Source organism: Ursus americanus, chromosome 2, assembly GCF_024610735.1.
Source record: "Ursus americanus isolate L20-20 chromosome 2, mUrsAme1.1.p, whole genome shotgun sequence".
In the NCBI taxonomy this organism is placed as follows: Eukaryota; Metazoa; Chordata; class Mammalia; order Carnivora; family Ursidae; genus Ursus; species Ursus americanus.
Genome location: NC_142128.1, coordinates 23850129 through 23869117, shown reverse-complemented (window position 1 = coordinate 23869117; position 18989 = coordinate 23850129). Strand labels below are relative to the sequence as shown.

General features: G+C 43.1%; 1 protein-coding gene across 1 annotated transcript in view; it reads right to left on the bottom strand.

Moving 5' to 3' along the window:
• The window catches only part of DNAH3 (dynein axonemal heavy chain 3), a 167904-nt gene that overhangs the window by 79582 nt on the left and 69333 nt on the right, over nt 1-18989 (bottom strand). The window contains exons 29-36 of the mRNA XM_087869949.1: nt 16197-16395; nt 14659-14767; nt 14324-14437; nt 13440-13616; nt 11229-11320; nt 10122-10341; nt 9408-9542; nt 1357-1468 (exon numbers count right to left, since the gene is read on the bottom strand). Of these exons, the coding sequence (XP_087726075.1) occupies nt 1357-1468; nt 9408-9542; nt 10122-10341; nt 11229-11320; nt 13440-13616; nt 14324-14437; nt 14659-14767; nt 16197-16395 (1158 nt within the window). The remainder of the gene's footprint in view (nt 1-1356; nt 1469-9407; nt 9543-10121; nt 10342-11228; nt 11321-13439; nt 13617-14323; nt 14438-14658; nt 14768-16196; nt 16396-18989) is intronic.

Sequence of the window (18989 nt, the reverse complement as noted above, 5' to 3'; positions counted from 1 at the left end):
AGGACTAGTTTAGCCCTGAAACCTCTTCTTTAGCTATTCAGCAAGTGACCCCTGAGACATTCACACCATGAGAGTACTAGGACCCAACACAGACTGATAGATGGTACATGAGGTGCATTCAAAAACAGAACTGAAAATAACCAGACTTTTAAATGATCCTTCAAAGTAAGGAAAAGTTGGAGTGCCTGAACCATGTACTAAAAAAGAACTATTTCTGCAGAATCCCAAGGAAAAAACAACAGGGTAGCCTCTTTTCATTTAGTTTCTTAAACTGTGTTCAAATGATCAGAATATTAAGTTTGAAATGCCCTAATTAGTTACTAGGGCCAAGTTAGTTTCCAAAACAAAAAACCTCAAAAATCCAACAGCAACTTAATTATTAGCAAAAACATGTTAAGATGAAGTACTGGAAGGGAACGTGTAAATAGAAGGCATTGCTTATCAAAACCACAGGCTTGTGGGGTGCCTGGGTGGCCCAGCTGGTCAAGCATTTGACTCTTGGTTTCAGCTCATGTCCTGACCTCAGGGTCTTGAGATCAAGCCCCGCATCAGGCTCAGCACTGAATCTGCTTGGGTTTCTCTCTCTCTCTCTCTGCCTCTCCCCTCCACTATCTCTAAAATAAAGAAATAAATCTTAAAAACAAACAAACAAACAAACACCACAGGATTGCTTTTTTATAAAAGAAAAAAACCCAAAATTGTTTCTCTGGCCGTACACATGGCTTTCATTTGTTGAGCAGGAACTCCACTAGGTTATTTTCCTGCATAATCTCATTTAATTCTCACAACAATCCCATTCCACAGGTGGGAAAACAAAGGCTAAGAGAGGTTTAGTCATTTGTCCAAGGTCTGGGTCTGATTAAAAAAATCTGAGGTTTTATCTTCTACATTAAATGGAAGGAAGGAAGGAAGGAAGGAAGGAAGGAAGGAAGGAAGGAAGGAAGGAAGGAAGGGGAGGGAAGGAAGAAGGGAGAAAAAGGGAGAGGGAAGGAGGGATGAAAAGAAAAAAGGAGGAGAAAAGAAACCATGCAATAATTGGCTTTCAGAATAATTTGTTCAGGACAGTGGCAGGAGTTTCTCCCTCACTGGAAAGTCTTTGGAGAAGCCACTATTCGGTATTTGAAAAACTCAAGAAAATTCCTCCACTTAATGACATGTACATAAAATCCCCATTAGAAGCTCCCCCACCCCCACCCTTATTTTCTGCCTGCAGACATCTGTGTGCCATGTTCTATTTCTGGCTCTGATGTCACAATCCAGGGATGGCAAAACTAACAGCCTGGCATTATCTCCATGGAGCCAGCCAACCTACTGGGGAGTCCTGTGTTCCCGGGAAGCCAGGGATGTTAGCTTTACCTTCGTATAAATCACCCAGAGCTGCAGCCAACACTTTATAAGCACAGGTCTTGCCACCCATGGGGTCTCCAACGATCATATAGCCATGTCTTACCAGCATCATCTCGTAGATCTGGGAGGAGACATCATTTTAAGCAGTTAATCATTGAAAACCTCCCAGAAATGCAAGCCAGTCAGAAGTCAGTGAGGAATGAGGGACCAAAAGAGGATTCCCACAGTCACTTCTACCTCTGATGATCCATAGTTTAAATATCCTTTGGATAGGGGCACCTGTGGCTCAGTTGGTTAAGCGTCTGACTCCTGATTTTGGCTCAGGTCATGATCTCAGGGTTGTGAGATTGAATCCTGCGTCTGGCTCTGTGCTAAGCATGGAGCCTGCCTAAGATTCTCTCCCTCTGCCCCTCTGCCCCCCACTTGCGTGCTCCCTCTCTTAAATAAATAAATAAATAAATAAATAAATAAATAAATAAATAAATACCTTTTGGATAAATATATGTGTATGTTTCAGATAATTTAAGAAATGGGAACATCTGGGAGGAGTTAAGATGGCAGAGGAGTAGGGTACCCCTTTTTCAGCTGATCCCCTGCGTTGAGCTGGATAGGTACCAGACTATCCAGAAAACCCACAGAATCAGCCTGAGATACAGGAAGATACATCTGGATCTCTACAAAGGAACATCTCCAGTGCTGCATATTGAGGTATGAAGTGGGGAGCCGTGAAACCACGCACAGATATTGGAAGATAAATGGAAGGGGGAGGGAGCTGTCATGTTCGGGCGCCAGAAAGTGGTAGCCACCTGCACTGGGGAGCAGGCGGACTTGCGGACGGCACCCGCGAGAGAGCAGACTGAGACCGTGAGCCGGGGAGCACGCGCCACCAGACTTCTCACGGAGCTCCGGTGTGCTCACTGGAACCAGACTGAGACAGGGAGCTCCCGGAGCGCGCAGGGGCAGCTGGCGGTGTTAGAAACACAAAGGACAGAGACGCGCCAGCCCTGGAAGTGAGGGCGGGCTGGGACACCGGGTATGGGGCGCACATCCCGGGATGCTGTAAGATTGAGCAGCACCAACAGAAACAGAGTTAAAGTGGCCAGAACATCAGTGGAGAATGGTCCGCGATCCCTCTGTTCTGAGACAGAGGCTGAGTTTCGGCCACTGCTGCTCTGACTCTCAGAAGAGGCACAGCAAACCAGCAGAGAAAGCCGCCAGAGAACAAAAGCCTGGAAATACCGGCTCACAGTGTGCCCATCCCAATCCCCCCTCGCAGGGGACACGGAGACTCTACCCAAACAGGGTTGCCTGAGTATCGGCGCGGCAGGCCCCTCCCCCAGAACACAGAAGGCAGGCTGAAAAATCAAGAAGCCCACATCCCGGGGCGCCTGGATGGCGCAGTCCTTAAGCGTCTGTCTTCGGCTCAGGGCGTGATCCCGGCGTTCCGGGATCGAGTCCCGCATCGGGCTCCTCTGCTGGGAGCCTGATTTTTCCTCTCCCACTACCCTGCTTGTGTTCCCTCTCTCGCCGGCTGTCTCTCTGTCACATAAATAAATAAAATCTTAAAAAAAAAAAAGCCCATATCCCTAAGATCCCTATAAAACAAGGGCACAAGGCCTGGGTCCTGATCAATAATTTGGGCTCTGGACAAACCCGCAACCTCTCCTCATCAGAATGATGAGAAAGAGAAATCCCCCCAGCAAAGAAAAAACAATGAGTCTGTGGCCTCTGCCACAGAACTAATGGATATGGATATAACCAAATTATCAGAAATGGAATTCAGAGTAACAATGGTCAAGATGATGTGTAGACTTGAAAAAAGTATTAACGGAAATGTTAATGAGAATATAGAATCTCTAAGGGCGGAAATGAGAGAGAATCTGGCAGAAATTAAAAATTCTATGAGCCAAACACAGTCAAAACTAGAGGCTCTGATGGCCAGATTGAATGAGGGAGAAGAACGTATCAGTGAATTGGAGGATGGGTTAGTAGAAGAAAAAGCTAAAATAGAAACTTGGCTCACGGGGATGTACTGTATGGTGACTAACATAATATAATAAAAAATCATTATTAAAATAAAAAAATAAATAAATAAATAAATAAATAAATAAAAAGAAAGAAACTTGGCTCAAAAAATCCACGCTCAGGAATGTAGGTTACGGGAGATTACTGACTCAATGAAACTTTCCAATGTCAGAATCATCGGCATCCCTGAGGGGGTGGAGAAAAACAGAGGTCTAGAAGAGATATTTGAACAAACTGTAGCTGAAAACTTCCCTAATCTAGCAAGGGAAACAAGCATTCGTGTCCAAGGGGCAGAGAGGACCCCTCCCAAGCTCAACCACGACAAATCTACGCCACGTCACGTCATAGTGCAATTCGCAAATATTAGATGCAAGGATACAGTATTGAAAGCGGCCAGGGCAAAGAAATTTCTCACGTACCAAGGCAAAGGTATCAGAACTACGTCAGACCTGTCTACACAGACCTGGAATGAGAGAAAGGGTTGGGAGGGCATTTTTAAAGCTCTTTCAGAGAAAAACATGCAGCCAAGGATCCTTTATCCAGCAAGGCTGTCATTCAGAATTGATGGAGAAATAAAGACCTTCCAGAATCGCCAGTCATTGACCAATTTTTTAACCACAAAACCCAGCCCTACAGGAGATATTAAGGGGGGTTCTATAAAAGTAAAAAGGCCCCAAGAGTGATACAGAACAGAAAGTCACAATCGATAGAAATAAAGACTTTACTGGCAACATGGCATCATTAAAATCATATCTCTCAATAATCAGTCTCAATGTAAATGGCCTAAATGCTCCCATAAAACGCCACAGGGTTGTAGATTGGATAAAAAGACATGACCCATCCATTTGCTGTCTACAAGAGACTCATTTTGAACCTAAAGATACATTCAGACTGAAAGTAAAGGGATGGAATACCATCTTTCACGCCAATGGACCTCAAAAGAAAGCTGGGGTAGCAATTCTCATATCAGACAGATTGGATTTTAAACTAAAGACTATAGTTAGAGACACAGAAGGGCACTATATTATTCTTAAAGGATGTATCCAACAAGTGGATATGACAATTATAAATATATATGCCCCCAACAGGGGAGCAGCAAGATACACAAGCCAACTCTTAACCACAATAAAGAGACATATAGATAAAAATAAACTAATAGTAGGAGACCTCCAACATTCCACTACCAGCAATAGACAGATCACCTAAGCAAGAAATCAGCAAAGAAACAAGAGCTTTGAATGCCATACTCGACGAGTTGGACCTCATAGATATATATATAGAACACTACACCCCAGAACCAAAGAATACTCATTCTATTCTAATGCCCATGGAACATTCTCAAGTATAGACCATGTTCTGGGACACAAAACAGGTCTCAACTGATACCAAAAGACTGAAATTATTCCTTGCATATTCTCAGACCACAACGCTCTGAAACTGGAACTCAACCACAAGGAAAAATTTGGAAGAAACTCAAACACTTGGAGACTAAGAACCATCCTGCTCAGGAATGACTCGATAAACCAGGAAATCAAAAGTCAATTTAAACAATTTATGGAGACCAATGAGAATGAAAACACAACGGTCCAAAACCTATGGGATACTGCAAAGGCAGTCCTAAAGGGGAAATACATAGCCATCCAAGCCTCACTCAAAAGAATAGAAAAATATAAAATGCATTTTTTATATTCTCACCTCAAGAAGCTGGAACAGCAACAGAGGGACAGGCCTAATCCATGCACGAGGAAGCATTGACCAAGATTAGAGCAGAAATCAATGAATTAGAAACCAGAAGTACAGTAGAGCAGATCAACAGAACTAGAAGCTGGTTCTTTGCAAGAATCAATAAAATTGACAGACCGCTGGCAAGGCTTATCCAAAAGAATAGAGAAAGGACCCAAATTAATAAAATTATGAATGAAAAAGGAGAGGTCACAACCAACACCAATGAAATTGAAAGGATTATTAGAACTTTTATCAACAGCTTTATGCCAATAAATTAAGCAATCTGGACGAGATGGAGGCCTTCCTGGAAACCTATAAACTACCAAGACTGAAACAGGAAGAAATTGATTTTTTAAACAGGCCAATTAATTATGAAGAGATTGAGTCAGTGATAAACAACCTTCCAAATAACAAAACTCCAGGCCTGGATGGTTTTCCTGGGGAATTCTACCAAACATTCAAAGAAGAAATAATACCTATTCTCCTAAAGCTATTTCAAAAAATAGAAACAGAAGGAAAGCTACCAAACTCATTCTATGAGGCTAATATTACCTTGATCCCCAAACCAGGCAAAGACCCCATCAAAAAGGAGAATTACAGACCGATTTCCCTAACGAATATGGACGCCAAAATCCTCAACAAGATCCTGGCTAATAGAATCCAACAGTACATTAAAAGGATTATCCATCATGACCAAGTGGGATTCATACCTGGGATGCAAGCGTGGTTCAACATTCGCAAATCGATCAGCGTGATACATCATATCAACAAAAAAAGACTCAGGAACCATATGATCCTCTCAATTGATGCAGAAAAAGCATTTGACAAAATACAGCATCCTTTCCTGATTAAAACCCTTCAGAGTGTAGGGATAGAGGGTACATTCCTCAATCTCATAAAAAAACATCTATGAAAAGCCTACAGCAAATATCATTCTCAATGGGGAAAAGCTGGAAGCCTTTCCCTTAAGATCAGGAACACGACAAGGATGCCCACTCTCGCCACTATTATTCAACATAGTACTAGAAGTCCTTGCAACAGCAATCAGACAACAAAAAGGGATAAAAGGTATCCAAATCGGCAAGGAAGAAGTCAAACTGTCTCTCTTCGCAGATGACATGATACTCTATATGGAAAACCCAAAAGAAGCCACTCCCAAACTATTAGAAGTTATAGAGCAATTCAGTAACGTGGCGGGATACAAAATCAATGCTCAGAAATCAGTTGCATTTCTATACACGAATAATGAGACTGAAGAAAGAGAAATTAGGGAATCCATCCCATTTACAATAGCACCAAAAACCATACGTTACCTTGGAATTAACTTAACCAGAGACGTAAAGGACCTATATTCTAGAAACTATAAATCACTCTTGAAAGACACTGATGAAGACACAAAAAGATGGAAAAATATTCCATTCTCATGGATCGGAAGAATTAACCTAGTTAAAATGTCTATGCTACCCAGAGCAATCTACACTTTCAATGCTATCCCGATCAAAATACCGAGGACATTTTTCAAAGAACTGGAACAAATACTCCTTAAATTTGTATGGAACCAGAAAAGGCCCCGAATCGCCAAGGAACTGTTGAAAAGGAAAACGGAAAAACAAAGCTGGGGGCATCACAATGCCGGATTTCGAGCTGTACTACAAAGCTGTGATCACAAAGACAGCATGGTACTGGCACAAAAACAGACACATAGACCAATGGAACAGAATAGAGAACCCAGAAATGGACCCTCGGCTCTTTGGGCAACTAATCTTTGATAAAGCAGGAAAAAACATCTGGTGGAAAAAAGTCTCTTCAATAAATGGTGCTGGGAAAATTGGACAGCTACATGCAAAAGAATGAACCTTGACCACTCTCTCACACCATACACAAAAATAAACTCCAAATGGACGAAAGACCTTGATGTGAGACTGGAATCCATCAAAATCCTAGAGGAGAACATAGGCAGCAACCTCTACCACATTGGCCAAAGCAACCTTTTTCATGACACATCTCCAAAGGCAAGAGAAACAAAAGATAAAATGAACTTATGGGACTTCATCAAGATAAAAAGCTTCTGCACAGCCAAGGAAACAGTCAGAAAAAACTAAGAGGCAGGCCACGGAATAGGAGAATATATTTGCAAATGACGCTACAGATAAAAGACTGGTATCCAAGATCTACAAAGAACTTCTCAAACTCAATACACGAGAAACAAATAAACAAATCATAAAATGGGCAGAAGATATTAATAGACACTTTTCCAATGAAGACATACAAATGGCTAACAGACACATGAAAAAATGTTCAAAATCATTAGCCATCAGGGAAATTCAAATCAAAACCACACGAAGATACTACCTTATGCCAGTTAGAATGGCAAAAATTGACAAGGCAAGAAACAACAATTGCTGGAGAGGATATGGAGAAAGGCAATCCCTCCTACATTGTTGGTGGGAATGTGAGTTGTTACAGCCACTCTGGAAAACAGTGTGGAGGTCCCTTAAAAAGTTAAAAATTGAGGGGCGCCTGGGTGGCACAGCGGTTGGGCGTCTGCCTTCGGCTCAGAGCGTGATCCCGGCGTTGTGGGATCGATCCCCACAACAGGCTCCTCCGCTGTGAGCCTGCTTCTTCCTCTCCCACTCCCCCTGCTTGTGTTCCCTCTCTCGCTGGCTGTTTCTATCTCTGTCAAATAAATAAATAAAATCTTAAAAAAAAAAAATTTAAAAATGGTGCTACCCTACGATCCAGCCATTGCACTATTGGGTATTTACCCCAAAGATACAGACATATTGAAGAGAAGGACCATATGCACCCCAATGTTCATAGCAGCATTGTCCACAATAGCCAAATCGTGGAAAGAACTGAGATACCATTCAACAGATGAATGGATTAAGAAGTTGTGGTCCATATATACAATGGAATATTACTCCGCTATCAGAAAGAACGATTTCTCAACATTTGCTGCAACATGGACGGCACTGGAGGAGATAATGCCAAGTGAAATAAGTCAAGCAGAGAAAGACAATTATCATATGATTTCTCTCATCTATGGAACATAAGAACTAGGAAGATCGGTAGGGGAAGAAAGGGATAAAGAAAGGGGGGTAATCAGAAGGGGGAATGAAGCATGAGAGACTATGGACTATGAGAAACAAACTGAGGGCCTCAGAGGGGAGGGGGTGGGGGAATTGGATAGACTGGTGATGGGTAGTAAGGAGGGCACGTATAGCATGGTGCACTGGGTGTTATACGCAACTAATGAATTATCAAACTTTACATCAGAAACCAGGGATGTACTGTATAGTGACTAACATAATATAATAAAAATACATTAAAAAAAAAAAGAAATGGGAACTCCTATTTGCTCTGTACTTACCAATGTGCTAAGCATCAAGTGACTTACCTGAATTATCTCATTTAATCCACTTGGGTATCATTAACCACCTTCTAGTGGTGGGATTACTGAGCCTAAGGGAGGTTAAGTATCTTGCCCATGCTCATCAGTGGTGGAAGCAGAATTTGGACACATGGCTGTCTGACTTTAATGCCTCTAATTTTTTCATTAGGCCATTTCTACTTGCTTTTAAAGGGGAAAAGGAAACAGTAGTCATTTTAGCAAATTGCACTTAAATTGGAAACTTCCTTTTTCCAGGCCTAAATGCAGTTCTGACTTGATTAGAACTCTCAGCAGATGAAAGGTATTTTCCGAGCCAGGCCCCAAGCTGTAAAATACAAATGATCTTCCCTGGTGTGGTCATGTGACTTTATCAGCACAGTTCAAAGGTAATCCTGGGACCTATGCTGAAGCCATTTGGAGAGCAATGCTCTTTTTCCTTCTGGGCTTGAACCTGGTACAATCAAAGACTGAGGCTGCTGGGGACCCAACCAAGAATGAAACTGTAACTCAGAGACAGAGCCAAGAAATGAAGAGAAAGGTTCTCAGATCCCGTTGTGTCTGAGGTCAACACATACCCGGGCTTTTCAAGTTAGGTAAGTGAACAGATCTCCTTCTGTTGACTAAGGTGGTTTGACGTGGGTTTCTATCACTGGAAACTGAGAAAGTCCTGACTAGTTCAAGCCCAATGACCCCAAAGGTTTTGTTTCATCCCCAAATTTAAAAAAAGGAATCCTAAGGAAGATGGTCAGAGGAAAAACATTGGATTTCAACTTCAACTCCTGGAAGTGAGACCTGAAGGCACCTCCATCTCTATCCAGGCACCTCTGATCACCATCACTGAGTTCCAATCTACCACAATTCCAATTTCTGACTTCAGTGAACAAACAGGTGCACCCCTGTATGGATGCAGGGAACCAACCTGGATAATTTTCCCAATAAACCAAGGTACTGGTTGGAGTTTCATCTTTTTGATGTTCTCATTCAGCACTTCCATAAAAACTTCATAGTCTGGCTTTGGAAGAACAACTCCAGGAAACAAGTCTGATATAATTCCCTGTTAACAAGAATTCGAGAGAAGGTGGAAAGGATGAATTGTCAGAGGCATGACCTCAACATTTTCTGAAAATGAGATTTACAGACAGCAGAAATCTTTGTAAACTTCCAAATCTCATTTTTCTGTGCCAAACTCATCCACAATTACAAAGTCCAACACTATGTGTAAGACACGATTTCCCTCCCAAATAAATTTAAAAGGCAGCAAATATTTAATAAGTTTGTATTATCTACCAATTACTGTATTTGGAATGAGTAAGATAGTCACAATTTCTATATTTATGGAGCTCACAGCCTGATTAGGAAGAGAGGCATTAAAATAATTACAAAAGAAAACTACATTTGGTTAGAACAAAAACCTATCCAAACCCAATGGCAGATATTATTCTATCAGGGAAACTATTTTTATTAAAATCAGGAAGTAGACAGGGATAGTGCTATCGCTGTTCTTATCTACACTTGGGGACAGGTGTCTGGTCGTGGGGTTGCTGGCTGGAGATGGAAAGGATGCCAGAGAAACAGAGTTCATCTTCAGAAAATGAGTCTCAGCACTTGGTCAAGGTCCCAAAGCACTGCATACCTGAAACAGAGGGACATCTTGAGCCAAGAACTTGGCCAGGTTGACATCAAGCAAGGCCCGGAGCAACAGGACACTCTCATTCTCTTCAGGATACTTGAGCTTCAGGTTGCCAGCGGCAGTGAGCACAGACTTGACCGCCCGCATGCCGTAGTCATAGTGATGCTGTGAGGACAGCTGCTCTGAGCACAGGCGGTAGGTCGCGACAATCTTCTGGGCGAGACTAGGAGAGCAGAGACACCTCTGCAGACCACCAGAGAGGACCAGCTCCTGCTCAGCAGACATTCCCAACATCCCTGTGCCCTGTCCCTTCGGGAACCAGGCCAGCTCATGGACTTGATGGAGGAGCCCTATCATCTGAAGTCCTTTTAATAGTTACTATGATGAACTAAGGAAGCATTCTAACTCTTCCAAAGTTAGGAGGAAAAGAGCAAGCACACACATATATGTATATAATCTACCGTACAAGAAATTATATGTGTAATACTTCTATGCATATATGTGAATGTACAAGTACACACACACACACACACACACACACACACACACACACACACGTTTTGGAAGAAACATCAAACTATTAACAATGCTAATCCCCAGAGAGTGGGACTCAAGGTCACTGAGAAGAAACTCCCTTTATTCACTTCTGTAATGTAACAATTTTTTCCATGTCCATGATTTACTTTTTTAAGTCGATAAATGTCATGATAACAATGTTAATTCCAAATTATATTAAAATTTTCCTCTTCAATCTTGGAATAATTTCATGTTTTAAAGTCTCACCTTGAGCTGTGTGTGTGTGTGTGTGTGTGTGTGTGTGTGTGTGTGTCTGTGTAGCAGGGCTGGGATGAAAAGACCAATTTCTTTAGCAGAAGTCCAAGCATACATTAAGAGAGAGGAGGCCCTTTTTTGGGAATCTGGGCCATTTCCTGGCCAGGTATGGGATCAGGACAAAAGCCAGGGCTATGTGCTTTCAGAATAACTAGGGACTGGAAGTCCATTTCTCAAGTTTCTCTCTTTTCTTCCAATGGGCAACCCACCTTGAACCTACCACACAGAAGGAACTCTTTCAGAGACTTTAGAATGTACTGGAAAGCCAATATAACATACCTTCTAGAGTCCAGAAACCCCATGGAGTAGAGGGAGATTTCCCCAATGAGGGCATAATCTGGCACCATCATGGCTACTGTCCGGAATAAGGCCTAGAAAAGAAATGGCCATTGAGAACCTGAATGTATTTAGTGAACACTGGAGGGGAGGTCTGTCTATAGATGCAAAGAGAAGCAGCAATGGCTGTTCAGGCCACTCTAGTGAAATCAAGGAAAGGAAAGCAGAAGGACGAGTCAATGCAGAGGGACCATCTTTGTTGGATAGATCCACTGCTCCGCTAACATCCCACCTGGCCCTGTCCAGGTACTTATTGTCACACCCGGTCCCTCAGTGGTTATGTGAAAGGCCCTACGTGCTGATATTCTAACAACACCTCATTCTCCCATGCCAAAGGAGCATCATTCAACTATCGGACCCTTCCTGTGTTCAATAGGGACAGAGGGAGTCAGTTAGGAATGCAGGACCAATATGTATCAGAAGACTCCTGAAGTCAGACAGATCTGATTTGCGTCCCTGCTCTGCTACCTACTGGCAGTGGGCAAGTAATGTAACCCCTCTAGTTATTTCATTTCAAAATGGGCCAACAACTGTACCATTCTCATGAGAACAAATGATATCATATAAGTGAAATGCTTAGAAAAGTGTGTGGCACATAGTGAGTGCTCAATAAACATCAGCTACTGTTACTACCTTAGATCTTAGAGGAGAAGTCAAGCAGTTAGAGGTAGAGCCAGGACTAGAACCTAGGCTTCCTGACACCAACCCCTGGTGCTTTCTGCTATACCACACTGTCTCATGAAAGCTGCTTATGCAACAGGCTTGTTGGCTAGGAAGGGTCTGTGTATAGGGGGGAGTCACAATGGTTGGGTGGCAAAAATAAGACATGTGGGTCCAAATTCTACTTTGGTACTCACTGCCCTGTGCTGGCCAAGAGGGGAGGAGCCATTTCCAAGATCTCCCTGACTCTTTCCCATTTGAAGGGTAGAGAGAAAGTGTCTGGATAAGATTCCAGAGCACTAATCAGATGCGTTTCTGGCAGGTTAAGTACTAATGTGGGTTTGGCTGGGTCTCTCTTGTGTCTTCCACTCAAGGGGATAGAGCAATGACTTAGAAGGAAATCCATAAAGAAGCAGGCCTGGAAGTCTCTCTCTGGTACCTCTTTTCATGCAGTTGGGGTGCTAAGGCCTCTTCCCAAAAAAGGAGATCCAGCCAACTTGTACTTTGGGGTTTTTCCTCCCATGAGAGCAGCATGCTAAGGTCATCTACAGCCTATTCCCTTGAAGATGGCCATGGTGACTCTCTCTTCCCTTCATGGGTGCCATCCTTCTCACTAGCAGCAGGACCAATAGCTATTGCAATGCTGTAACTCAAGCCAGCTCAGCAGTAGGCACTGGGGACATATATGCTTCCTTGTCATCTCTGTAGTTGGTTAGAACAGCTTGCTTTGGTAAGGACACCATCTAGGTTAACCCTAGTAATATGTGGTTTAGCCTAGGTTTTGCTTAGTTTTGTTTTTTTTAAGATTTTATTCATTTATTTGAGAGAGAGAGAGAAAGACAGCACAAGTGGAGAGAGGGGCAGAGGAAGAGGGAGCAGCAGACTCCTCACTGAGCAGGGAGCCCGACATGGGACTCAATCCCAGGACCCTGAGATCATGACCTGAGGCACCCAAGTGCCCCTGGTTCAGCCCAGGTTTCCCAGAGCTCTGTGTCTAACTTTTATGCTATCTTATAATTAGATGCTTTTGTTCGGCCTACATTGATTGTTTTTTGTAATCAGATAACATGTAGAAATCCAAATTTCAGGGTTTTCCTGAAAAATGAGAAGACCTGACAATTCCTGATTTGCAACAATCGACTGGGGCTAAGTAGGAGCCGTTGCCTCTAGATGGGGCATTTGTCAGAGTCCCTACCATGCCCAGCTGGTTCCTCTCACTTATATTACCTGTCTGACCCCTTGAAGATGGTAGAAATAGTGACCCTTGTTTCCTAATTGCCATGGTTCATCATGTATATACACCCCTCCCCATGAGACCTTGTTGGGGGTGTAGTTATGTTCTGGGACCTATCTTACCACCATTGTGGCTCCACTATTACTTCTCACAGCCAAAAAATGTCACCCACTATTTGCCTTCTCCGTGAGATCCTTGGTAACTTCTAGAGGTTTCTATACCATAAAGTACATATGGAATTTATACACGCTGATGTTTACCTTGAGGTTATCTGGCAGCTCAGCCCTGCCAGCATAGCCTGGGTTCATGGTGATGAAGACAGCACAGGTTGGGTTCAGAGAGAGCTCGGTGCCTTCAAAGAGGAATGTCTTTAGATTCCGGATAATGGCTTGTTGAATGCTGAGGATCTGCTGAGCCACCACAGACAGCACCTCTACCTGGGGGGGAGAATGAGCTCCTGCTGTGACAGCCACCACCCCACTCTGCCAGAGGCCCCCTCACTTCGCAATGACAAAATCCAGTCATCTGAGAACCAGACCTTCACATTCAAAATTTAGGAGCATGATTTGGGCTTTTGATAAAGAAAAAGAAAATTGGGGTGCATGTGTGTGTTACTAATTTCCATAATATTTTATCTTTGTTCTAGCACCTAGCATAATGTTTGACCCATTGTATGTATTCAAACAGTGTTTATTGGTTCTAATTGCATGTTTACATTTCCTGACCTAAATTCCCCATCCAAATAGAATTAATCACCCCCCTCTCTTTTGTGATGGCTCCTTTATACCACTACTATAGACTTCTATCATTTTCTATTTGTTTCACTTAACTTTTATTTCCCTTTGCTAGATTGTATCATTCATTTATTACTTAGCTTTGTGTCATGAACAATTAAAGAGTGTCTGACATATATCTGCTGCTCAATAAATTTTTGAATGAGTGAGTGAGTGAATATGATGAGGATGCATATGTATATATAATAGGTACTGTGTCTTCTTGGGAGTGTTTTTGTTTATCTCGTTGAGTACTTACTCTGTGCAGGGGTTTTAGAAGACACATAAGGACCTATCACCGAGGAGCTGAGAGCCCAGAAAAAGGCCCCTGTATGTCCAACCCCTGCTTTGCAGGCCAGTGGCAGCATTACCTCAATCCTGTTGAACTCATCGAAACAGGCCCATGCTCCAGCCTGGGCCAGCCCCTTGAAGAACTTCCCCATGGCCTTGTAATCCAGACCATCCGAGCAGTTGAAGACCACACACTAGAGAGAAGGGAGGATGTAGGCACCATTAGGGATGGGTTCTCTCATATCTGAATTACCCTGCACATGAAATACAGGTGGGGCTCCTTTCTTCCTATTCCACTGCCGGAACTGGGGCCCCACTCTTCCTCTTCTGCTAAACCATCTGGAACTTCATGTCAACTCTCCTGGAGTCCAGAGAGGAATGGAAGAGAGGTTAAGACTAGACAGCATTCCCCTACCTGCTTGGCCAAAGCTTTGGCCAGATCTTTGGTAGTTTCTGTCTTGCCTGTACCAGCTGGTCCCTCTGGAGCTCCCCCAAGGTTCAGCTTCAAAGCCCCCATCAGTGTCCTAAGGGGAAAAAATAAGAATTTGGTGCCCAATGGGGCGCCTGGGTGGCTGTCAGTTAAGTGAACGACTAGATTTCAGCTCAGGTCATGATCTCAGGGTTGTGAGATTGAGCCCACATTGGGCTCCATGCTCAGTGTGGAGCCTGCTTAAGATTCTCTCTCTCCTTCTGCAACTCCCCTGCCTCTCTCCCTCTCTTAAAAAAAAAAAAGAAGAAGAAGAAGAAGAAGAATTTGGTGCCCAAGTCCTAAGACACAGGAAAGGAACTGACTTTTGCTTTATTTTGTTCTGACTCATAAAAATAGCTTTATTTTTTTTCCAATTACATGACCAACATATCATCATTGTAAAAAAAATGTTTTACTCAGCACTGTAACCTCAGAGCCTGGTGCATGGGCACCCACAAACATTTGTTTGAATGAATGATTGAATGGATAAATGAATACACACATAAATGAATCAAATAAAAGTTAAAAATCTTCATAAACTCCAGATTCTAAAGATCACCAGTGCTAATGGAGTGATGGAAATACATATATTTCTCTCACTGGATTATGAACTCTTGAGTTTAGGACCTGGATTTTGATTCAGTTTGATAAGAGTAGGGGCAAAATAAATGTTAGAAATTAATGATGTGTTCTTCACTTTTGCCTCTACAGCCCCTTGTGTGAGCCTCTTAGTTTCAGTTAACAAACCATTTTATACTCATCTGAGTACGTCTCTGTCCCCTGATCCCATTAGGTTGAGGGTTTCTGGAGGGCATGCATGGTGCACAGGAGACTTTAAGAAATGGCTACTGAATAACAGGTGAAATAAATGAATGAATAAAGACCAAAAATCACGGAACACAGAAAATAAGTGATTGAGGACTTTGAAGGAAAAAATACTCAAGAATTATCTTTATGATTATAAAAAATTCCACCTTAAAGAACATACAAAATCAAAGGAAATCTAAATATCACAAAATTGACACATTCACAGAGTTCAGATTTCTAATGATACAAACACCAAGGAAAGTGGTAAAGGGCTTTGCTGAGTGCAGAATGATTACGTCTCACCACCAGACTGGCTGGCTGAGCTTGGAGACTCCTTGCCAGAGTCCTTCACCTGGCCCCTTTTCTATCTTTCATCCATGGGATCTCCAGGCACCATCTTGATTCCTGCCATCGGAGAGCTTCCTACTTAAGTACTGCGGCATTTTTAAGGACCAGCATCAATGTTCTGGGTCCTTATTTCTGGCCTAAGGCCTAATGTCCATGCCCATCTGTGGGACCATGGTTACTAAGGGCAAAATTCTAAAATCTGAGAATATGAAATGTAGAGGGAAACGTCACAAACACAAGATGCCCCTCACCTTCTTCCCCAAAAGGTTTTCCTTCTGGAATTCTCTATTCACCCTTTGGGTTAGGGGTGGGGGAGGGGCAGAGGTTACCTGTAGCAGCGGTCAGTGAGGGGTGTAATCACCAGCCGGGGGGAGTTCCCCAGGTACTCATAGCCATACAAGGCTTCTGTGGTGATCATCTGCACCTGCACATCCTTTGAATCCCAGTAGTAACGCAGCTGGGAGATCCACTGGAAATCGTTCAGATCACAGATACTGTCCTCAGATAACTTGGCCACCACATCACGAGCTGTTGGGACAGACGCAGACATGGAAACACACAAATGCAGAGCTGTCAGCATACTCCTATGCCCACAGACTGCTCAGAGGGGGTCTGAGGACTTCATCCAGGCCACCCCTCACTCTCCAGTTTCAGACTCAACTAGCCTCCCTCCTACCCCTCACCTGCAGGTAGCAATGTCTTTCAGAAGCTGGCCTTTGCTTCTCCCAAGGAGCCAGGCAAAGAATCCACTGCGTTGTCTGCTCCCAGACAGTATAGCAGAGGCATTACAAGTGCATACTCTGAAATCAGACCGCCTGGATCCTAATTCTGAATCTGCCATTGACTAGCTGGTGACTTTGGGCAAGTTATTCAACCTCTCTATTGAGTTATGTAATCTGTAAAATGGGGACAACACAGTACCTACCTTATAGGGTTATTATAAGGTTATTAGGAGGACTAACTGTATATACAATTGACCCTTGAACAACATGGAGTTTAGGGGTGCCCACCCATGGTACAGTAAAAAATCTGCATATAACTTTTGACTCCCTTCAAACTTAATTACTGAAAGCCTACTGTTGACTGGCATCCTTACAGATAACAGCCAATTAACACATATTTTGTAAGTTATATGTATTATATACTATATTCTTACAATAAAGTAAGCTAGAGAAAATATTTAAGAAAATTGGAAGGAAGAGAAAATACATTTACAGTATTGTATTATATGTTCCAATAAAAATTCCCATGTAAGTGGATCTGTGCAGTTCAAACCCATGTTGTTCAAGGATCAACTGTATATACACGCACGTATATATACCTACACATACATATATATGTACATATATAAATATCTACACATCTACATGTATATGCAGATATTGATAGATGAAAGAAAAAGGAAGAAAGATTATATAAATATTAGCTACTGTTATCGTTCCCAAATTCTTGGGGGACTGACCCAGAGAGCTTTGCAACATGTAGTTACCCCAAATGCTGTCATATCCCCACTATGACCCTTTTGGCCCTGTTCCAGGCTTCTAGGATACCCTAGGAGAATACAGTCAGCTTGGCCTGATGCAGTTGGCAAGGGAAGGGGTCTCATGAACCCACGGTTAGATATAGTCTTTCCATCTGGGGGCCTTGACCAGATGGGAGATATACTTCTGGGTTTCCTTCTTTCTCTCACAGGATTATGAGCCTAATTTTATTTTCTCACAGTGATGGAAGGCCCTGAAGTTGAAGAGTGAACAGAGATTTCTAAGAATCATTAGCTATTTTTTAGGGAACTCTAAGGTGAGAACTATTGAAATCTCAGAACTAGGACAGTAGGGGCACCTGGGTGGCTCAATTGGTTAAGCATCTAACTCTTGATCTCACCTCAGGTCTTGATCTCAAGAGTCATGGGTTCAAGCCCCACGCTGGGCACAGAGCCTACTTAAAAAAAAAAAAAAAGTAGGACAGCAGTTCGAATTTAGTATCTCAGAAACATAACTTTGTAAAGGGACGCTTCTGCAAGTCTACTGCCTCTCTGCGTAGAGAAGTCTTTATGACAGTGAACTCCAAAACCCTCCAGACTCTCCCATCCTTCCTGAGGAATTTAATTCCCTTCCAGGTTCTGGAGGGAAATCATAGAGTGGTCGCAGGAGTAGGGGTCTCCATGAGGGACCCAAGAGGAAGGTGAATCTCAAGGGACTAACTTGCGGATGCCTGCATGATGCAGTGTGTATGTGTGTTCATGTTTTGTGCATGGGTGTCTCTGTGCATGTGTGTGCATGTGTGTGAACACAACCACTCTGGGGTGCCCCGGGCAGTAACCACACCTGCACTTCCTACCAAATGAAGATAACATTCTCCCTTCTCTCTCCCTGATTTCATGCTAGTCTATCCAAGAGAAATTAGATTGAAATGAGCATCGACCTTAAGGAGAATAAGATGCCATGAAATGCCAGTAGGAAGCTGGGTGTAAGAACAAGAGAGACACTGTTTCTAGGCAACCAGCTAGTCCAGCCCTAGTTTCCTTGGTGGTGATGGAGTGAGGGTGAGGGGGTGGTTTGTTTTATATAAAGACCCCAGTTCTTCCTCCTCCTCCCCTTCTCCTTCCCCCCCCCCCACCCAGGCAAGTGCTGGAAGGCGTTCTCTCTCTCCTGTTGCCTCCCTGAATACACTGCCCATTTCCAGTCTCTTGGGTTTGGAATCAGACAGACATAGAATTACAATTAAATCAATTACATCAAATTATAAAACAGCCTGTGCTCCTTAGTAGCTGTGTGCCTCTGGGAAAGTGATTTACCTAAGCCTCAGGTTCTCAATTTGAGAAGTGTGTATAAAAATGAGATAATGTACGTCAAGCACTTAGCCCAGAGCCTGGCATATGGTGAGTATTAAAAAATCTTAGCTACGGTCAGCCTCAAGAAATTGTTCCAAGTTGGTGAATCTCAGAAATGGCTATGGCTGCCATTGTCTCCGCAAGAGCCCTGCTTAGCGGTTTCCTGGAAACAAGGGTGGGAACGGGAGGGGAAAACACGCTGGAGATTCACAGCAGCTCTGGCTTCTCTCCTTACCCCTCACCTTACTCTCAGTTGGAGAAACCCCTCCCTCATAGCAAAGAGGACGCTTAA